At 52.5% G+C, this 20,065-nt stretch overlaps 7 protein-coding genes across 7 annotated transcripts, besides 1 other annotated feature; 4 read left to right on the forward strand and 3 right to left on the reverse strand.

Annotated features, from left to right (window-relative positions):
* Positions 1-20,065: part of a sequence feature (contig 1.128 1..280307(-1)) that runs on past both edges of the window.
* Positions 34-1,776, forward strand: ANIA_07391 (uncharacterized protein; the record flags this gene model as incomplete). Its single annotated transcript, XM_675568.1, has 3 exons — positions 34-405; positions 464-1,635; positions 1,686-1,776. The coding sequence occupies 3 exons, from the start codon at positions 34-36 to the stop codon at positions 1,774-1,776; spliced, it is 1,635 nt and encodes a 544-aa protein (XP_680660.1).
* On the reverse strand, positions 1,958-3,731 carry ANIA_07390 (uncharacterized protein; the record flags this gene model as incomplete). The annotated part of the gene is made up of 3 exons (XM_675567.1): positions 1,958-2,922; positions 2,974-3,127; positions 3,192-3,731. The coding sequence occupies 3 exons, from the start codon at positions 3,729-3,731 to the stop codon at positions 1,958-1,960; spliced, it is 1,659 nt and encodes a 552-aa protein (XP_680659.1).
* Positions 7,263-9,059, forward strand: ANIA_07389 (uncharacterized protein; the record flags this gene model as incomplete). The annotated part of the gene is made up of 2 exons (XM_675566.1): positions 7,263-7,520; positions 7,575-9,059. 2 exons carry the CDS (start codon positions 7,263-7,265, stop codon positions 9,057-9,059), a joined length of 1,743 nt encoding a protein of 580 aa, XP_680658.1.
* ANIA_07388 (protein cpeA) lies at positions 11,706-13,925 on the reverse strand (the record flags this gene model as incomplete). Its single annotated transcript, XM_675565.1, has 1 exon — positions 11,706-13,925. One exon carries the CDS (start codon positions 13,923-13,925, stop codon positions 11,706-11,708), a length of 2,220 nt encoding a protein of 739 aa, XP_680657.1.
* ANIA_07387 (pyrroline-5-carboxylate reductase pcrA) lies at positions 14,459-15,557 on the forward strand. Its single transcript, XM_675564.2, has 2 exons — positions 14,459-15,145; positions 15,203-15,557. The coding sequence occupies exons 1-2, from the start codon at positions 14,596-14,598 to the stop codon at positions 15,502-15,504; spliced, it is 852 nt and encodes a 283-aa protein (XP_680656.1). The 5' UTR covers positions 14,459-14,595; the 3' UTR covers positions 15,505-15,557.
* On the reverse strand, positions 15,671-16,758 carry ANIA_07386 (uncharacterized protein; the record flags this gene model as incomplete). The annotated part of the gene is made up of 3 exons (XM_675563.2): positions 15,671-15,979; positions 16,065-16,272; positions 16,333-16,758. The coding sequence occupies 3 exons, from the start codon at positions 16,756-16,758 to the stop codon at positions 15,771-15,773; spliced, it is 843 nt and encodes a 280-aa protein (XP_680655.1). The 3' UTR covers positions 15,671-15,770.
* ANIA_07385 (phosphatidylserine decarboxylase) lies at positions 18,776-19,996 on the forward strand (the record flags this gene model as incomplete). The annotated part of the gene is made up of 1 exon (XM_675562.1): positions 18,776-19,996. One exon carries the CDS (start codon positions 18,776-18,778, stop codon positions 19,994-19,996), a length of 1,221 nt encoding a protein of 406 aa, XP_680654.1.

Here is a 20,065-nt window from a genome sequence, read left to right on the forward strand (position 1 = left end):
GAATCGCAGTCGACTCGGTTCTCGGTTGTCGAAATGCTGGCAAAGGCCCGTTGGTTGCTCCCCCTGCTGGGTGCCAGCGCCGTGCAGTGCGCGCATCTGAACCTCCATGCACAGAGCCTGCTCGACGAGTCCATGACACTGCAAGATGCTATCTACGATCCGGCGGCTTCGTACCTGCGCTACATTTACTTCCCGTTTGCTGCTGGCCCGCATGAAACGCGGTCGTCAGTCTGGTACTCGGTTGGACTGTTGCAGCGGAATCAGGGCAGCGACGCCGAGGAAGCGTTCAAGATACTCAGGAATGTCATTGGCGATCAGGAGAAGAATGAAATAGTGCAGTGGTACGGCGACTACACGAAATACCCCGAGCAGCCAACCGTCGGCACTGCGGCTTATCCTCCGGTGGTCAGTCTCCGTCTCAGGAATCGATAGTTCGGGGCTCAGGGCTAAAGGAAGGAAACAGATCTATAACTCGTGGGACCCCAATTGGCGAGGATTCATTGGCACCGCGCTGATCATCATCTACGAAGAGTTCCAGCACCTTCTGCCTCCAGACCTCAGCGACCTGATCCTCGAAAGCGTGTACAACAGCACTAAAGGCGACAGCTACCGCGTCGGCGGCGTGAACGAGGACAATCTGTATCCGGCCTATTCGAACGCCTGGCTGATGAGGACTGTGACCAGCTCATGGACAGGTCGTCATTTGAACGATGCCAATATGACCGCTGCCGGTGATGCGGACGCGTCTGATTTCCTCGACCTCTTTGACCGTAACCACACCCTGTCCGAGTTTAACGGTCCAACATATGCAGGCGTCTCGCTTTACGCCCTCACTATTGCAGCAAAGTACATGGGATCGACGAACGCGACAATTGGCCGTAACGCGGCACGTCTCATCCAGCAGATATGGGAGTACGAGTCAATCTTCTGGAACCCTTATATGAGGAACTTTGCTGGCCCGTGGGATCGGTCATACGGCTACGATATGAACAATTACGTCGCCATCATGTCCCTCTGGGTATGGGCGCTGGTTGGTAAGGAGAGCGCCTGGAACACGACTTTCCCAATCTGGACGCTTGCCCATGCCGATGATTTCGAGGTCGCACCGGTTATTGCTGTCCTCTCCGAATTCCATAAGGCCTTGATTCCAGACACGGCAATCTCGAGGCTAACCGCGTTCTCCGGTGAACGTACCTACCATGGCCATGTTTATGCCCCTCCAGCCGACCATGAGCCGCGGAACGTCACTACCTGGGTGTCAGCCAACCTAAGTATCGGCACCCAGTCCTTCAATCAGAGCGTTGTGGGTGGCTTCTCTAAGGACTCCAGCTCTTTCAGTCCCTCAGTTGTTCAGTGGCTGCGTCCTGACGAGTCCATCGGCTACTTCAACTTGTACCCCACCGAGACCGCATTGAAGGCTGAGGTCAGGCCGTACTCGTTGAACCTCACCTATCCTCTCGGTAATGCCTCGAGCACATTCACGTTCGTTCTCGCCGCCAACCCACTCGGTAAAAAAAGGGATATCAGGAGTCTCGCCGATGTGGACGGTCTTAGCATCAAGGTCGGCGGCACCGTAGATCCAATTCCCCAGATTTCGTTCTGTGGCTTGCTCGGAGGCGCCTGTGATGTCATTCAGTAAGTTCATTATTCCCATCTACCGGGGGGCTATGGCTAATATGGCATAGTGGCTTCGAGTTCTGGAATGCGACTTTCTCCATGCCGGCAAATACCTCGGATGTACCGCGGATTGAATTTCAGTTCGAGCTTACGATGTAGCAACAGGAGCAGGTCAATTCAGGCTTCTAGCAACTGGTTGTCATTGCATTTTTGTTTTGTGTCTCTGTATAAACAAGACAGAGAATATCTACAAGTATAGGTCATCAAACGTGATATATAGCGGGGTGGAGTACATCCAGATGAACGATGGGGTATATATAATGCTTCATTCTTCTAGAGCTTAGACCGAGCCCCAGCCCTGACTGCTCATCCGACTAACGCGGCGTCCTTGATTCGTCTTGTTCTCGGCCTCGAGCGCCTGGGCAAACTTGCTGCTCGCGCGGATTTGGGGACCCTTCCAGTAGAACACGTAGATTGGAATGACCACCAGACAGGATAGACAGGCAAGCACAGTTGATGCGTACTCCACGTGCCACTTATCACCGATATTGGTATACATGGGCGTCGCATACATGGCTGAGATACCGGCGAGAAGGTCACGGGCAAACGCATTACCGCCAGTGGCAGAGGCTGAGTAGACACCATACGCCGCGACCATGTAGTCGACAGTCGAGAGATAAATGGCATAATTGGCGACCCCCACGCAAGTCGAGAAGATCATGGACGCTATCCACGGGATACCGCGCTCTCTGCCAAAGGAGGTCCAAGCAAACCCGAACAGGCCGATGGGCTCCAATGGAGCAAGCCACAGCAGCCATTTCAAGCGCCGTTCCGGTGGCATATCGTCCCCTTCGATCTTTGTGCGCAGATATCTGTCGCGCCAGAAGAACGGAAGGTAGCTGAAGTAGGCCAGGAAGTACGCCAGGTTGATAGGGATCACAGCCCAGGCCTGCCCGAGGATGCCGAAACCCCATCCTTGCTCGTACACAATGGCAAAACTCTCGAGAAAAGTGAATATGAGGGCGTCGGAGAAGCCAGACAACAGAGAGAGGCAAAAGACGATGGGCTCAGTCAACAGCATATGGAACGGACGGATCCAGATATGAAAGGCTTCCTTGAGCGAGACGCGAGGTTTCTTCAGCTCGTTGGGCCCATAGACGTTCGGATCCTCGCCAGACTTGCGCATGCGCTTGGCTTCCTTGTCCATGATAATGGTTGAACGGCTCTCAGGCATAAAGAAGATAATTGCTTGCGTGACACCGCCGAAGATGAGCTGGATCCAGAAGAACCATTTCCAATGCAGGACTAGGGCTAGTTAGTCGAGCACGCGGGGAGATGATCTGGGATTAACTTTACAGCGCTGGATTGGGCCGCCGATGACACCACCGATACTAGTGCCAATACACGAGGAGAGAACGATGAACGCGAGCGGGAACTGCTGCGTTTCCTTCTCGTACAGATCGGCAATTAAACCAAGCGTCACACTGCCTCCAGCGGTCGAGACACCACCCTGTTTCGGTTAGCTGACAGAAGGCCGGCAGAAAGGAGTGAACTGGGGCTTCTAGAAAACATACCAGAGCACGGCAGACAACGATAGTCCCCCAGTTTGGTGCCAATGCACACGGGATTTGCCAGATGTTGATGAGGAACATGGACAGCTGCAGAATGGGCCATCGACCAAACTCCTCACTCCACGGCGCCCACAGCTCACAGCCAATGGAATATGTCACCAGGTACGCCATTTGGGCAGTCCTCGCATGCTGCTCGCTGATATTGAAAGCCTCAGAGAGTGGCTTGACGGCATTGGGGAAGACAGAGGTGTTGAAGTTCATGGACACTTGTACGAAGGCGACCGCGACGAGATAGGTCCATTTCTTCCACGTCGGCCAGCAGTATCCCAGTTTCTCATAACATTCGTATTCCTTGAGCTCGCGTTTCCCGTCGGAACGAACGCTCTCCTTCTCGATAGCGGCATGTTCCCTCTCGGCCCTCTCAATTCTCGTGTCGGGGATGATAGGGGCATCCGGCGTGCCACCATAGTCTGGGTTCCCCTCCTTCTCCGAGGGCGCCCGGTAGTGATTCTCAAGTGCCTGCTGGATCTCGCGGTCTGACATTGGTGGCCGTGGATGTGGAAAGGTTAGACCGAAGGGAGGTCGGAGCGGTGGTAGCCATCTTCATATACGCCCAACGTGACACCACGATCCCTTCTTATCTTTTTCCAAGACTCTAGGCACAGTTGCGTCAGTAGAGAAGGTGTAGAGTAGATTTTAGCGGGTACAAGCAATGGCCTCAAGCGGACAACCGGATTCCTCCAGCGAGACCCGTCGCACTAACAGATACCCCACTGTGGAATCCCAGACCCTCTGCGCCCGGTAGCCATACGTCATTTTTAAACAGGGCAGGAATCTAGAGTACACGCTTTGAATCGGTTTATCGAGTAATTTGCCGGGCACATGTAATGCATGATTGCTCTTAGCCTAGGGACCGTATCTGATAAACTCGGCATCCCGAGATGGCCAACGCTTGCCGATGACAGTTAACGAGCAAGGAGCCACTCCGCGTCGGTTTGTGCATGGCATAAGCTTACCAAAATTTGGCATAACTTGGCATTCTCGGGCTTGCGGGTACAGCTACCGACTTTGAGCCGTACAGAGTAGTCAGAGCCGGGCTGGATGCGTCAAAAGAAGGGCCGTTTCCTCGGTATCAGGTGTCTCCGTTATCTACTCCGAGCATGATATCATATTTAAGATATTATCATACCTTGCGCTATTGTCAGATGCAGGCCCGTGAATCATTCTTCCGTGCTATAAGTATGACCCACGAATGTGAGCCAATAATGAACGCTATACAATTCTGACTACCGCGGACATTACCGCGGTTCGTCGGCGAGTCAAGAGCAGCTATTGTTGTCCGGTCCATGATGTCACTGTGTGCTGCTGAGGTGACCCGCCGCCTGTAGTGCAACTGCGCATCTGCGGAATAGGCTACAAGCTAAAATTCTCTTCGTGGTCTCGGCTGCTGGGGTCAACTCAACTCCATGCCAGTAGCAGATAAAAAGACACCAATATAGCTGTGCAAATGGACCGTTAGACATGGTCCAATTTGTTGGGAGAGTCGAAAGGCTGCTATATTGGAAGCACTCCGGTTAATAATAGATAAGGGATTTACTAGGGAACTAACTAGAGTGCCCTGGCTGACTTAATGGAGCAGACATGATTATGCATTTGTGGATGTATATTCTTGCAGGATCATCAACTTTGATGGTTTCCAGATCCTGACACCTTCGACGCATTCGTCTACTCCAATAAAGCCGACTTGCGAAGTTGCAAGTCCTACAGGACTTAAGCTCGACAGTCGTGGAGATGAACAGATGTTCAACATCCAGTAGCATGAACGTTAGCACCGTTATGCGTTGGATAGCCCAGAACAAGATCCAGATTTATGCATTCTTGAGCACTCAACCGGGACCAAGGAATCATAAAAAGACCAAATAAGGCTTCCTGAAATATTCTCTTCAATTATTTATTTAATTTTGTTTTGCCTACGGCCCCATAGAACGTCCTGACTAGGTACGTCGGAGGCACCATACATGTCTGGCCGATTTACCTCAAATCCATTGTCAGCCAGCGGGCCTTTGCAGGCAGGGTAAACGAGGATGTCAGAACAGAGCCCAGTATATTTAACCAAAATAAACTCTAGGGTTGGCTCTCAGGCTGGCAATTGGCTCCTTATTGATGGGAAGGGAGACTCTAGGCGAACGTCCTCTTGATAGCCTTAGTGAGGTTGGAGATTCAACACCTGCCGATCCACTCTAGGAGCGGCGATGGTCAAGCGCAATGCCCGAATATAGTTGCAAGCGATATTCACAGGTCGGTGCAACCCGCTACGCAGGTCCAAGAATACCCCTGTCAGCTCACAATAGCCGGACGCACTGGAAATCGTTGCGGTACCGCGACAGTCCACAGAGTGGCAGGCATTGCCCAGCTGCTGGATATCTACCTTGCAAGGGAGACAACACAAACATGTCACCAAGGAAGACGGCGTTCGGTGGTAGTTGCGTCGCCCTGGACTCCCGAACCTTCGATCACAGAACTATTTGGGAATGCAGGGATAAAGATCTGGGCGAGGCGGGAAAAGACTACTGCATGCAGTCACCCGGGGCCTCGCTTGAGCATTAAGAGATTAGAACATGAGCAACCTTCCGCCTTCAACTTTTTACCATTCGATCAATACAAGTTGGCAGGTTCTCCCTTGAGCTCGGGAATGTGGCCGTTAAGGGACGGGAATGGGCAGACCCCCTGGCTGTTGAGTTGGAAGGATGAGAGAAACTCAAAACTCATCTAGAATCTTGATAGTGGCCTCACAATTTGGTGCAGCTTAATTGAAAGATATTCAGTAGCCGCATGCTACATCGTGCTCTGAAAGGGATAGGCGAGGCATAATCTATACGTTCAAGCCTTTCCTAAACACGATTGACCGTACCTGTGTCATTCCCATTCCTGCCTGCTACCCGGTGCCACCAACGATATAGTGGTGTGTACCATTCTTGAGGGGCTAATACCCGGCCTTATTTGGCTACGGTGCATTAGATTGCTGCCCGATATTTTGTAGAACTTGCGACGGCTTGTCGCGTTGCTCCTGGCCTGTCGCTAATGGTATCCCTTTATGGATGAAGCAGTAGCCGACAAAGGGGCATAGTCCTTGTTTGTTTCGTCGATAGGGTTTTGGCAAGAACAGTAACCTATTATCTGCATTCACACTCTGTCAGCTCGAATAAACATAACATCTAAAACACCTGGACTAGGTCAGGTTGATGTCAGCAATGGTAGCAAAGGGGTAGCCGATAGAGACTTACACCACACAACAATGGTATTCAGTACTAGCCATGGAGGCTATGATTGAATACTGAACCTTTAATAGCACGAATCAGGACTGTTCGTCAATGGATTATTCCCTGCCACCTGGTTAAATCCTGAATTTTCTGACTGATCCTATCATGCTCTGGTCGGTGACAGGTCGCCTGATACTCCACATTGTAGTTATCTCCGTCGGCTGAAGTTACTCCCGCGAGTATACACGGAGACTTGGAGGGCAGTGCAGCGCCTACTATGTCAAACCACTCATGCGTTTACACAGATCAGATTTTGGGCGTCTGTGCGAGGACAATGCAGGTCGTGGCACAGGTGCCCAAACGTAGGCCAGAAAGAACCTAGCACAATGAGCGAAGGCTACAATGCGAACACTTATTATGAACTTGCAGTACGCGTATTTGCCATTGATCAATCTCGGAGTAAAAAGTTCGCGGCGTTCAAAATAGAACGTGGTTCGTCTATGCCGAGGCTGGTTCACAACGTGGGCTATAAAGAGCTGAGCCTCCTCGAATGCCGATCGCCCCCTGCAAGACCGTGAATAGGACAATGAACTGTCCGCTCCGCTAGTGCGGCAGAGGCCTCCCAGGGCGCAGGATTCGGCTCTTTTGGGGATTGGGCTCCAATCGAGCCCTGCAGCCGTTTACGCAGAGACCAATCGTATTGCTGATGAATGCCGATCATTGTGAGCGTCTCATATTATGCTTTTAAAGGAGCCTTGCTTATAAGGACGGGCTGTCAGCTCACTGCCATACACAGGAAAGCATCTTTGACAGAATGCATGCAATCTACGGCAGTCTGGCCCTGCTTTTAGGGCTGGCAGTTTCCAGTCGAGCGAGCACTGTTCGACACGACCACTCTTTTCAACCCGATCATATCTTGCGGGTTACAGCGGACATTTACAATGAGGCATGCTCAGAGCGCTATTCAGTTTTAGTCAATGGATCTTCCCCTGGCCCTGAACTCCGGCTGCGAGAAGGCGAGGTCAGCTGGATCCGGGTGTACAATGACATGACCGATGCGAATACCACAATTGTAGGTGCCAAAACCGCCATCGCTCTTAAAATGACTGTACTCACTCAGCTGCAGCACTGGCATGGCCTTACTGCATTTACTGCCCCATTCTCAGATGGATCCCCGGCCGCAAGCCAATGGCCGATTCCCCCGGGCCACTTCTTCGACTACGAAGTCAAGCCAGAGCCCGGCTCTGCAGGGAGCTACTTCTACCACTCCCACGTCGACTTTCAGAGCGTCACGGCCAAGGGTCCTCTGATTGTCGACTCGAGCGAGCCGGCTCCCTACCACTATGACGAGGAGCGGACGGTGATGATATCGGATTACTTCAGTGAGCCCGACGACGAAATCGTTGATGGACTCGTTTCTACCAACTTCACATGGAGCGGCGAGACAGAAGCGATCCTGGTCAACGGTCAAAGTCGACCTGCGACGAATGCTACCGGTGCATGCAAGTTGGCTGCGATCTCCGTCGAAGCAGGAAAGACGTATCGCCTGAGATTCATCGGCGCAACGGCACTCTCCTTTGTTTCGCTAGCGATTGAGAGCCACCATATGCATATCATCGAGGCAGACGGCCATTACACAAAGCCACTGGAGACAGACTTCCTGCAGATCGGCAGCGGCCAGAGATACAGTGTCCTTCTAACAGCGAAGGGTGAGGATGAGTTGAAGGCGCTCGACAGACGGCAGTTCTATCTCCAGATCACGACGTTGGAGCGACCAGCGGTCTTGACCAGCTTCGCTGTGCTCGACTACACCTCGGACGCAGCACCAGATCTAACTACAGTGCCGTCGCCTCCACCGCTGCCGGTAGCGACCACCGTCCAGGGCTGGCTGGATTACGAGCTCGAACCGGCCCATCCAAATGAAGACTTTCCAACACTTGACGAGGTGACGCGCAGGATAGTCATTGACGTCCACCAGAACGTCAGTGACCGGACCATCTGGCTGCAGAACGGGTATGACTGGGTGGAATCGTTTCCCAAGTCTCCATATTTGGTCGACATCTACCAGGACAGGCTCGACCTCGACGCGAGCTACCACCGGGCCCTAACTCGCGGCAACGGCTTCGACAACATCACCCGCACCTTTCCGGCCCGGGTAGGCGAGGTTCTCGAGATCGTCTGGCAGAACCGAGGAACAGTCGAGAACGGCGGCGTGGACGCACACCCCTTCCACGCGCACGGCCGGCACTTTTACGACATCGGCGGCGGCGACGGTCTCTACAACGCGACGGCGAATGAGATACGGCTACGCGGAACCCATCCGATCCAGCGCGACACATCGGTACTCTATCGGTACCGCTCAAAGACCAGCCAGCTCGTCCCCTCTGGCTGGCGAGCGTGGAGGATCCGGGTAACAAACCCGGGGGTTTGGATGTACCATTGCCACGTGCTGCAGCATATGATAATGGGGATGCAGACGGTGTTTACATTTGGCGACCGTGAGGACATTCTGGCAAAGACGGGACAAGTCGATGATGGCTACTTGACGTATGGGGGTTCGGCTTATGGGAATGGGACCTGGGATCCAATGGTGCAGGACTTTGATGTGTGAAGTACTACGTCCAAATGCCATAGCAAGAGGGTTGTATCCGATTATAGTAATAAATACACTCGTACTTCATTCTCGCTGGAAAGAAACGGTGTGTTGTTTGCTAATACCTATCAGCAGGTCAATATATTGGGGAGGGGGCCCCAATCAGCCGTCTTTGGTTACTGGCTGCTTAATAGAGAGAGCGAAGGAATACTCAGCTGGAGCTGAAGCCAGCCATGGATGGATCCCAGAATTCAGTGAGCAGTACTGGCCGGTCAGCAACTGCCATCCCTGAATGATCAAATTAAAGAAGACAACGAAACCGAGTTCCCGCTAGTTGTTGCCGGAAAAGGGCCCTACTGGTATATGTATCTCGCATCTTATTCGTAGATTCCCTTACTCCGTAGCGTGACGGGTGCCTACTGAGATCTCCTGTTCATGTTTTAACAACGGATCAAAGACAACGGCACAACAATCTTGATATTGCCATCTCCTCCACTCCCTTATGGTCCTATTGACGGGCATAGGCCGAAATGAGGCCAGTACCTCAATTGATTGGCGGTGGACACAGTAGCTTGTGCTAATATATCATCGGATAGGTGCGGCGCGGTCCCGACGCTAGCGGTCTGTTATTTCCTACTCTGCATGTCGTCAAATAATCTCAGGCAGCACGGAATACCAGAGACGAAGGTTCAGGACATGACTTGCATGTTTAAGTCTGCTTGTTATTTGTTTTCTGCCCCTTTTGTGGATATATCGAGGATTGGAGGGGAAGATTTACTGCGGCGACAGCCTCATTCAAACAAACCCCTGAACGTAGCTAGCCAGGAGTCATCTTCTTTGTAAACGAGCCAGTATCATGCTCGTTAATCAATACAAAGAGAGAAGTTCTCCAGGGCAGTTGTGGTAAAAGAACGTGAATCCATGTATTTGTTGCATTCCACAGCAGGATAGGTTGGAGATACCCAGCATATGCAATCGAAATATGAGGATCAATGCTGTTTCTGCGAAGAGACTACCTCGCTCATAAAGGACTCGTCACCATCGGACAAGAGCTCACGAGAAGGGAGACTAGAAATGCCGTTTGTAATGGGTGTGTGGATGCAATAGAAGAGATCTTCGGAGTAACGAGCATGGTCTTGTTATGCAGCCACCGTGATATAGATGAAGAGTGATTGAGCTCCGTGTTGGGATTGAGCAGCCGCATTATGCCGGCAACCGTTGCTCAAAACTAAACGAGCAGACAAATATGAAGCAGCGACTCAGACGGTCAGTTACAGTATCTATAGCTCAAATTCAGCTAGGCTAGGCAGCCAGGATCCCTTATCTGCTGCAGGTACGCCCGCGGCATAAGCGTCGTTATTGGTCAAAGGCCGATGAATATCATGGCTGTGCAACTGGGGATGTCACCGCGGCCAAAGAGGGGACATAATGACTTTAGAGATTTTGTTTAGGACTTGATGGAATGAAACTAACAAGTGAAGACGAACAGGGTACATTGTGCCTCCTCCACTGGTGGCATATCTACATGCCCCTGGAGAAGTCCTCTATTATTGCTACGTTTGCGCAGAGCGCACTATCCGATCACCACCATATACATACAGCGTTGTTCCTGGCCTGAGCTGGCATCTGCGGATTCCCCTATACTAAAACATCGCAAATCAAAATTCATACTAGCGGAAGATGTACGTGGTCTTTTCAATTCTATATAGTTCAAGCCAAACCCAGCTCGTCGAAGGCCCAACAAGAAGTAGAAACAGGTAATGCCCGTCAAAGTATCTGGGGTGCCTCTAAGTCTCAGTCCTACATCTTCGTCCATCACTTGTTTACCATCCGAAAACCTGGCCGCTACCGGCACTCATGTCTGATTATAACCACCAGATCCATTCAATTGGACTTCCCCAGTTGGGAAACCTCCAGCAAAGCCACCGGGTGCTCCGCTAGAACTGGGGATTTGCTAGTCGGAAGGGTAATAGACTTGGTGATATCGACAGGTGCCACTGATAGTGGGCTTCTACATGCCAGGAGGAGCATCAGTCTCCTCGCTGGTCCATCAAGATTGAGGTTGGAAGGAGATAAAGGTGGATCTACATGAGTGCGACGCAAATGGCCCTTTCTTCGAAGGAGGATTTCTGACCCCTACACGGTTCTCTTTCATAAAGTTGATTATTATTGTTATCCTGACATATCAGGGCCTCAGAGTCATATTGTATTTTTAACCGAGACTGTTCGTATCTCATCAATCTGGCATCTATTCAGTACTGCAGGGCTGCAAACGTTAAGTTCGACGACGGAGCTTTCAGCTGGCAGCTCGAGCTCATAGCTCTCTGCTCCAGCCTAGTAGCCTCCAAATCAGTGAGTCGGTGGTGGAAGAAGAGCTGAGCCCGTCTCCCAAAGTAATTGGAGAAGAGTGTACCGAGCCTTCCTCGTCCTAACCAGAGCCCTGAGTAGCCAGCTGAGTGGAGACGGGAGTAGATCAGATGCTTTTATAGACCATGCTAGGACTTATGTTAGGAAAATAGTCTTATTAGGAATCGTCGCTGCATTAAAATAGCCACTAGAAATATTGGTACTTTGAGGAAAGCACCCAGGCTCAACTGAAGTAAATGGGTCAACCTAACATACTGCGTACAAGAGATCAACTAGCCACCTTCGTCAGTGACAAATCTACAACTGAGGCTTGATACGTTGAGCAAGCCCAGTCTGTTTGAGATCAAATCGATCCAGGTTCGACACCTTCTCCCATGCTGCCACAAAGTCCTTGACGAACTTGGCTTCTCCGTCAGAGCTGCCATATACCTCAGAGATCGCACGCAGTTCAGCGTGAGAACCAAACACGAGATCCGCCCGAGAAGCCTTCCATCTTGCCTGGCCAGTCTTACGGTCGCTGCCAATGAATATTTCGTTGGTGTCATCTGCCGGCTTCCACTGAACACCCATGTCCAGTAGGTTGACGAAGAAGTCGTTGGTGAGTTGGCCGGGGCGTTTGGTGAAGACACCGAGGTTGGAACGGTCGTAGTTGTTGTTCAGCACACGCAGACCGCCGATAAGGACGGTGAGCTCTGGAGGAGAGAGGTTGAGCAGCTGCGCCTTGTCAATGAGGAAGTCCTCGGTGAGCACACGAGGCGTTCCTCGGCCGTAATTGCGGAAGCCATCGGCAATGGGCTCCAGGTTGTTAAACGAGTCCACATCGGTCTGCTCCTGGGTAGCATCTGTTCTACCGGGTGTGAAGGAGACGGAGACATTGTGGCCAGCATCGCGGGCAGCCTTCTCCAGAGAAGCAGCTCCGGCAAGCACGATCAAATCGGCCAAGGAGACGCGCTTGTCGGTGGACTGTGCGTCGTTGAACTGCTTCTGAATCTTTTCAAGTGCTGCCAGGGATTCGCTCAGCCACGGCTGGCTGTTAACCTTCCAGTTCTTTTGCGGGCTCAGACGGATGCGAGCACCATTGGCGCCACCGCGCTTGTCACTTCCACGGAAGGTCGAAGCTGAGGCCCAAGCGGTGGAAAAGAGATCAGTATGGCTTATCCCGCTGTTTAGGATTGCCTTCTTCAAAGTGGCGATGTCATCATTGTCGATGACGGGGTGGTCCAGTGGCGGCACAGGGTCCTGCCAAATGAGGACCTCAGATGGTACTTCTGGCCCCTGGTAGAGGACTCGAGGACCGACATCACGGTGAGTAAGCTTGAACCAGGCGCGTGCAAACGCATCAGCAAACTGGTCCGGGTTCTCGAGGAAACGACGCGAGATCTTCTCGTACTCCGGATCGTAGCGGAGTGACAGGTCAGTTGTCAGCATCCTGGGCGGGTGCTTAATGCTGGGGTCGAACGGATCCGGGATGAAGGGCTCGACTCCCTTTGCCACATACTGGTGGGCACCAGCAGGACTCTTGGTGAGCTCCCAGTCGTACTTGAACAGGTACTCAAAGAACTGGTTGCTCCACTTGGTAGGGGTCTTGGTCCAGATCACCTCCAGACCGCTGGTGATAGCATGTCGCCCGGTCCCAGACTCGAAGCCGCTCTCCCAGCCTAGGCCTTGTAACTCAATACCCGCACCATGTGGTTCTTTGCCGAGATGGGTTGCAGGGCCCGCGCCGTGCGTCTTTCCGAACGTGTGTCCACCAGCAATCAGGGCAACAGTCTCCTCATCATTCATGGCCATTCGACCAAAGGTGATGCGGATATCCTTGGCCGCGAGAACCGGGTCGGGGTTCTTGTTGGGTCCTTCTGGATTAACGTAAATAAGACCCATGTGTGATGCCGCAAGCGGGTTGTCGAGTTCTCCGTTCAAGTAGCGGACATCATTACCCAACCATTCCTTCTCGCCTCCCCAGAAGACCGACTGGTCTGCTTCCCAGGTATCACTTCGGCCACCGGCAAACCCAAAGGTCTTGAACCCCATTGATTCAAGGGCGACATTCCCGGCGAGAATCAGCAAGTCAGCCCATGAGATCTTGCTTCCGTACTTCTGCTTGATGGGCCATAAGAGACGACGAGCCTTGTCCAAGCTGACGTTATCCGGCCAGCTGTTGAGCGGAGCGAAGCGTTGCTGACCCTGTCCGCCACCGCCGCGACCGTCAAAGACGCGATACGTTCCAGCACTGTGCCAGGCCATGCGGATAAAGAGTCCGCCATAGTGACCAAAGTCGGCCGGCCACCAGTCCTGGGAGTCTGTCATGAGTGCCTCCAGATCCCGCTTCAGTCCGAAGTAGTCGAGGCTATTGAACGCGGCAGTATAGTCAAAGCCCTTATCCAGGGGATTAGAGACCGAGTTGTGCTGACGAAGGATGTTCAGTTTGAGATCGTCCGGCCACCAGTCCCGGTTGTTTTGGCCGCCGCCGCCAATGTTGGCGTTCTGGCGGCTGTAGGGGCATTCGTTAGATCCCATTTGTGTCTTCAACTGCTTGATTCGATAAAGGATTGATAGGAACGATGAGAACTGATGAAGACCGTCGCGGAGATGAAGGAAGAAGGAGGTCGAAGAGAAGATGGGAAGGGAAGGTGGAAGGGGGTGTGACAGGCAGCCGACCCCGCACTTTATACCACACTAACAACCCCGCAACACAGACAACTGGGGAGACCAAATCCCCGGTCGAGGGGCGGGGAGCTAGCTACATGTGATGGTTTGTCTGGCATCCTACTGGTCCAATCTGCTGTCAGAGAGACCCCGGGATTGCACCCAGGGCTGGGGGGATGAGGAGAGTGCGGGATCAGCAGCCAATTGGGGCGTTGGAGAAGTAATGCCGGGGTGGCTGTGAGGGGAACGGCCAGGTCCTGCAGTATTGACTAATAGAATGGGCCCAGACTCGCATGGACTGATTGACCGTTGTCACTGTTTTGAAGTTGATAATGGAGCCGATCTACATGTTGCGGTGTTACTGCCTGAAAAATGATAGGTTGACACCTAGTAATTCAGGTCAAAATAATATTCACGTGACTCAGCACCCCACCCGCCCACTCGTCTCCAAAGACTTCTCGAACTGGTCGATACCCCGCGTCACGATCGAGGATCGTCTTTTCTAACTATCCTAACCTTCAATTGGTAACAGTTCCTCACCATGCCGGCACTTCAATCGAGCAAGCTCGCCTTCATTGGCGGTGGCAACATGGCGTCGGCAATCATCGGCGGTCTCCTCAGCCAAGGGATCAACAAGCAGAACATCACCGTGTCTGAGCCATGGGAGGTCAATCGCAACAAGATCGCCGACCTGGGTGTCAAAACTACCACTTCCAACGTCGTTGCCGGGGGTGAAGCAGACCTGGTCATTATCGCGGTCAAACCGCAGGTCACAAAGGCTGTGTGCGAAGAGCTGGCCGACGCCTGGTCCAAGCGTGAGACACTGCCGGTGGTAGTCAGCATTGCTGCCGGTATCACTCTGGGTAGTCTACAGCAGTGGCTCAAGACATCTGACGGCAGGACCACGCATCTGGTTCGCGTCATGCCGAACACACCTGCGCTTGTCGGAGAGGGTGCATCGGGCCTGTTCGCCAGCGCGGACGTGACTGCGGAGGAGAAGGAGCTTGTCAACGCGCTTCTCGGCAGCGTCAGCAAGGCTACGGAATGGGTGGACAAGGAGGAATTGATCGATGTCGTCACTGGTCTTTCCGGTATGTTGTTTTTGCTTTTACCTCTAGTCTGGTCCATCGTCGTACTGACAAGACCAGGGTCCGGACCTGCATACTTCTTCGCCATGGTCGAGCACCTGATCGCCAGTGCCACCGCGCTCGGCCTGCCGGCCGAGCAAGCCACGCGCCTGGCGGCCCAGACCTGTCTCGGAGCCGGAAAGATGCTGACCGAATCGTCCGACAGCCCTACGCAGCTGCGCAAGAACGTGACCAGCCCGAACGGAACGACGCACGCCGCTCTGGAGACCTTCAATGCGCAGCACTTTGACCAGGTTGTGGATAAGGCTGTGAAGGCGGCTACTTCCCGCGCGGCCGAATTGGGTAACACTCTTGGCAAATAGACACCCGATGTATATTATAGACGGAAGAAGTTGAATCCAACTAATGCAACCGCCACCTCTATCTGAGTGTAGAAGAAGAGAAAGAGAAACGAAAGGAAATAATGGAGCAGTGCATTTGTACTCGCTACTGTAGTTACCGCATTTATCCGTCCGGTCAGGCATTGCACGGCTATATTCGGATGAGGGAAGATGTCCGTTCGCTCTACTTGTACACTGAGTCGAGAGACGGCAAACAGTGCCTCTTTCTTTTTACTGCCAATACAAAACTACCGCACATCGCGGGCTCCCGTCACATACTGCACACTCGCCTTAATAATCCTCAACACCACCTCGATCTCCTTTTCGTTTCTGGGCGCATAAATGAACAAATACTCGGTAGGCAGGATTCCCAGCCTCCCGAAGGTGACATTCCTGAGGATGCTTGAGCCGGCGAGCGGGAATCTCTGGCCCCAGCCAGCGTCGATGACTCGTTTACCTGCCTTCATCAGTTCATCCGAACTTCATCATAAGTGCCGGGGATAAGTAATGTGGGGATAAAGGGGCGCCTGGCGCCTGCGTACAGTCAGCTGGAGACAGAGTAACATGCACCGAGTGATCGCTTGTCCCGTGGACATGACAGATCTCTCGCCTCATTTCTCGCGCAATCGGCGTGAGCTGGATACGGCCGCATACATGCGCGGCATCGGTATATCTCTCGAGGATTGAGGGTACCCGATCGACGAGGTGGGCATTGCGATCCAGGAACGCGGCGTATTCAGCCATCAATTTCTACCTCCAGGTCAGCCCTTGTCACTCAAAGTAGAGATTTTCCTGTAAAGCCCTGAGTACCTCTTGAATTGCTCTGCCGGGCACCTGATTGATCTGCCTCTGGGGCACGGCGAATTCCGCCATCGCCGGTCGCTCTCCTTTGCGCGGCGGCAGCTCCTGCTCCGCCAGGAACCCGCTATCATCGCCGCCTGCGATCTTCTGGTCGTAGATTCTGGTGCCGAACATCTCCCGCCTCAGCGGGTTGAAGAATAATTTTACACACAGCCACCCGACGACATTATATGGCGGGCCCCCAGGCCCGAGCGCCAGATACGCTTGATAGTCGCGGTAGGCGGCCGGGATGAGCAAAGCAAGGATCGTTGCTTCGAGAGCAATCTTGAGAAGATGAGAGCGATTATAGCTGCGTTGGTGCAGGTTGGAGAGGATGGGCGATCTCGCGATCAGCTCGTGGGCTCTGTTGGTGATGGTGGTGAATGAGTGCGACATCTCGATTTCAGGATTACGCAGTTGGGGGTAGATCGCCAGAGACCTTTGTGCTTTCTCAGTGGTGCAGCATGCTTATATGAAAAATATGAGTAATTGAGTAATATCTGTTCGGCCTCGCATGCGTCACCAGTCCTGTCCCAGCCCAGTCCCTAGTTCCTAGCGGCAGCGCCCCGTGGGTGGCCTGATCTGGAGGTCGGGGTTCGGGGATAACGAAGGCACCGAGAAGGGCAGGTGACGGCCATTCCAGGCCGTTTGGTACCGTCTGTAATTAACCAGTTACTTGTAACGTATTGTTCGCATAGCATATATCGATTGCTCATGTATTACCATGCATTCGACAGCCCAAATCTGAATGCCGTCGGAATCTCGGTGATTCAAACCCCGAGATCCAGGCATATATATTTTCGACGGATAATAGATTTCGGCAACTCGTAACCGCGACCCGCAATATCGGTAAGTGACAGTTACACTGTGAAGAATGACACGGGCGAACGGTAGTCTCCCAGAACATGAAGCTAGCCAACGGCCTTGTTAAGATTAGGGAAGGCAACGGGGCAGTACTGGCGAAGTCGGGCTGCGGAGGTCACTATCAAAGACGAGTAGCCAGCTTAACCGCAAATCGGCCTTTTCCACTTCAAATCAGCAAGCTACCTCGCCTCCCGAATTAACCAAGTCGACTTCTCCAGCGATGAGCTTCGGTCTCATTTTTTGCATCCCCGCCCATCTTTAGAGCTTGCCAGTCAATCGCCCGATTTCCCGGTTCTAACTTCGGGATGGGTCTGAGGGAAGGAGAAAGAAAGAAGAAGAGCTTGATGTAGCTCCACGACATAGGTACGCAAAGATCTGGACGGCGTTAAGGCATCGACACAAAGACACAAGGTTTCGGCTGGACTGGTGGCAGGTCAAGACAACACGAGATGATGGAATCGATTGCCTTGTAATACTCCTGCAGCAGAACAGAGTCTGTTATGAAGTGCTAGATGTTCAGCGCACCGCACGAGATGTTCATGTAGCGGCCTCATGCTGTACAGACTCCGGGGATCGCCAGATTCTAGTGATGAGTAACAAGCAGCAGATTCTTTCAACGTTCTATACACCCCTCTTACCACATCAGTGCATCGCTGATACTGCTGAAGAGCAATGATGAAGGCAGGACGTGATAGATATCCCGGTTCTCTGCTCAGAGATTTATTGCGTACCGGAGTGCCCAATGAGCCGGAGGGAAGAATGTGGATGAGCAGTGGAAGAATATGGAAATGAAGATTTGCCATCGAAGCACTGGCCAAGTCGTGCTGGGCGGATGAGACTGCCCTCAAATGGGGATGTGAGGGAAGTCTAGTAGAGTAGGATGAAGGGGGGTACGGTGCATGGTTTTAATTGCTTGAGGGATTCGAAAATCCAGGCTTTTCTTTGAAAAGCACGTATCCGACATAAACTGGGCAAACGCTACTAGGAGAACCAGCGTCAAGCGGAACCTCATGCGAGTCACGTCGACTGATTGGACATTATTTCTACTGCAAGCAAGCTTGGCCAAGGTTGAAAGGCACAGGAAGCAATATAGAGATTAAGGCGCAAGCACTGGGTGGTTAGAGTAACTTGCACCTCTCATCATTGCCTTGAACCCTCACCGGACCCGGCGGAGTTATGGCGGAGCCGAAAGAAACAAAAGTAAGATAGAAAAAAAGCAAAAGCCGACCCTATCCCCGATAATGCAGACTGCCATGTCGCTCGTGGCCAACTGGATCAAACAGATATAATCGTACAGCTGGCAAAAGGCAGAGTGCTGGGAAGGTGCAGCCATCTACTGGCCGTAGTGCAGATGCTATTGTTCAGCTGGCCAGGATGAGCGTACCAACTCGCATTCAGCTCCTATTTGGCAGCAAAAAGCAATATATCAGTTGACAGACAATCCCTGCTTTCATGAAATATTTAATGAAATAAGAGAAGCTGAGACCAAGAGTCATAGCGCCCGTCATCCTCTAGTCTGCGACCCTTTACCTATAGCCCTCGCATCAACATGACTGGTGCCCTAATTGCTCACGCGCCCGGAGTGAATGAGCCTGCACAAGCCCAGTTCGTACCCGACCTTCAAGGGGCTGCGAATGACTACGAGCCTCTCGTGCGAGCACTCGAAATATGGGTCACCTCAGACCTAGCCCGCAAGCAGAGTTTCGATACCGCAATCCGAACGGCACAGTCCTATAATGTCCCAGAGATGCAGCGCTTAGAGAGTCTAGACGACTATTTACAGGTCATTAACGATCTTCTTCGCTGGGTCCCAGCTGAGGCGGTCCGACCCAGAGACCTTCTCTTGCACACGGCGACAATGTGGTTCGTACTCGACCAGCCGTCGGTAGTTCAGTACCAGGGCTCGAACCGGCCTATGATCGGCGCTTACAACGAGCCGTCGCCGGGTCTTACCTGGCTTTCACGGTGGATAGTTAGCTTCAGCAATCAGTTCGGCAGGTGTATGGATACACCGGCTTCTGCAGCAAAGCTGGACACGTTCAGGTCAAACCCTGCCTACCGCATCGATGACTATATCGAGCCCCACGGAGGATGGAAGACGTTCAACGAGTTCTTCGCGCGGCAGGTCAAGCCTAGTCGACGGCCTATTGAGGGCATTGCGGATAGCATGGTAGTAACGAGCACCGCGGATTTCAAGTTCGTAGAGATGCATCGTATCACGGCCGAGTCAACAGCGACAATCAAAGGATCTTCGTGGACAATCACACAAATGCTCGCGGGCTCACCTTATAAGGAGCGTTTTGCCAACGGGATATGGCTCCATGGCCGTCTAAATGTGGAAGACTATCATCGCGTGCACGCCCCTGTTGCTGGAACGGTCCTGGAATCACAGACGATCCATGGTCAAAGCTACATGCAGATCAAGTCTCCCTCGCTCGGCGATCCGACCGGTCTAACCGACAATGAACTGACTGTCATTAACGAACTGGGTCGTTACTTTTGCCAATCTAGGGGGCTGGTTGTTATAGACACCGGCTTCGGCTTGGTAGCGGTTGTGCCAGTTTCGACCGCGATTCTACCGTCCGTTATCCTTACGGTAGAGGTCGGGACCGAAATGCACAAGGGTGAGGAGCTGGGTTACTTCCACTTTGGAGGTTCCGATGTGGTTCTTATCTTTGAGGACCAGTTGAACTTCAGTAATGGTATGGAGGAGGGGAAGCAGTATCAGATGGGGACGCGGATTGGACGATTTGAACTATCTAGGGAATAGAACATGTATCTGAGAGCTGATTGCTGGTTGATACTAATGATATTGCACAGAATGCCAGAATATAGTATA

This window comes from Aspergillus nidulans, chromosome IV (genome assembly GCF_000011425.1).
Source record: "Aspergillus nidulans FGSC A4 chromosome IV".
Classification (NCBI taxonomy): Eukaryota; Fungi; Ascomycota; class Eurotiomycetes; order Eurotiales; family Aspergillaceae; genus Aspergillus; species Aspergillus nidulans.

What these genes read in the sequence shown, in the direction of transcription:
- ANIA_07387 (XM_675564.2), top strand. Translation starts at nt 14,596, where the DNA reads ATGCCGGCACTTCAATCGAGCAAGCTCGCCTTCATTGGCGGTGGCAAC. An exon ending in TGTCGTCACTGGTCTTTCCG is followed by an intron (nt 15,146 to 15,202) that starts GTATGTTGTTTT and finishes TGACAAGACCAG; the next exon opens with GGTCCGGACCTGCATACTTC.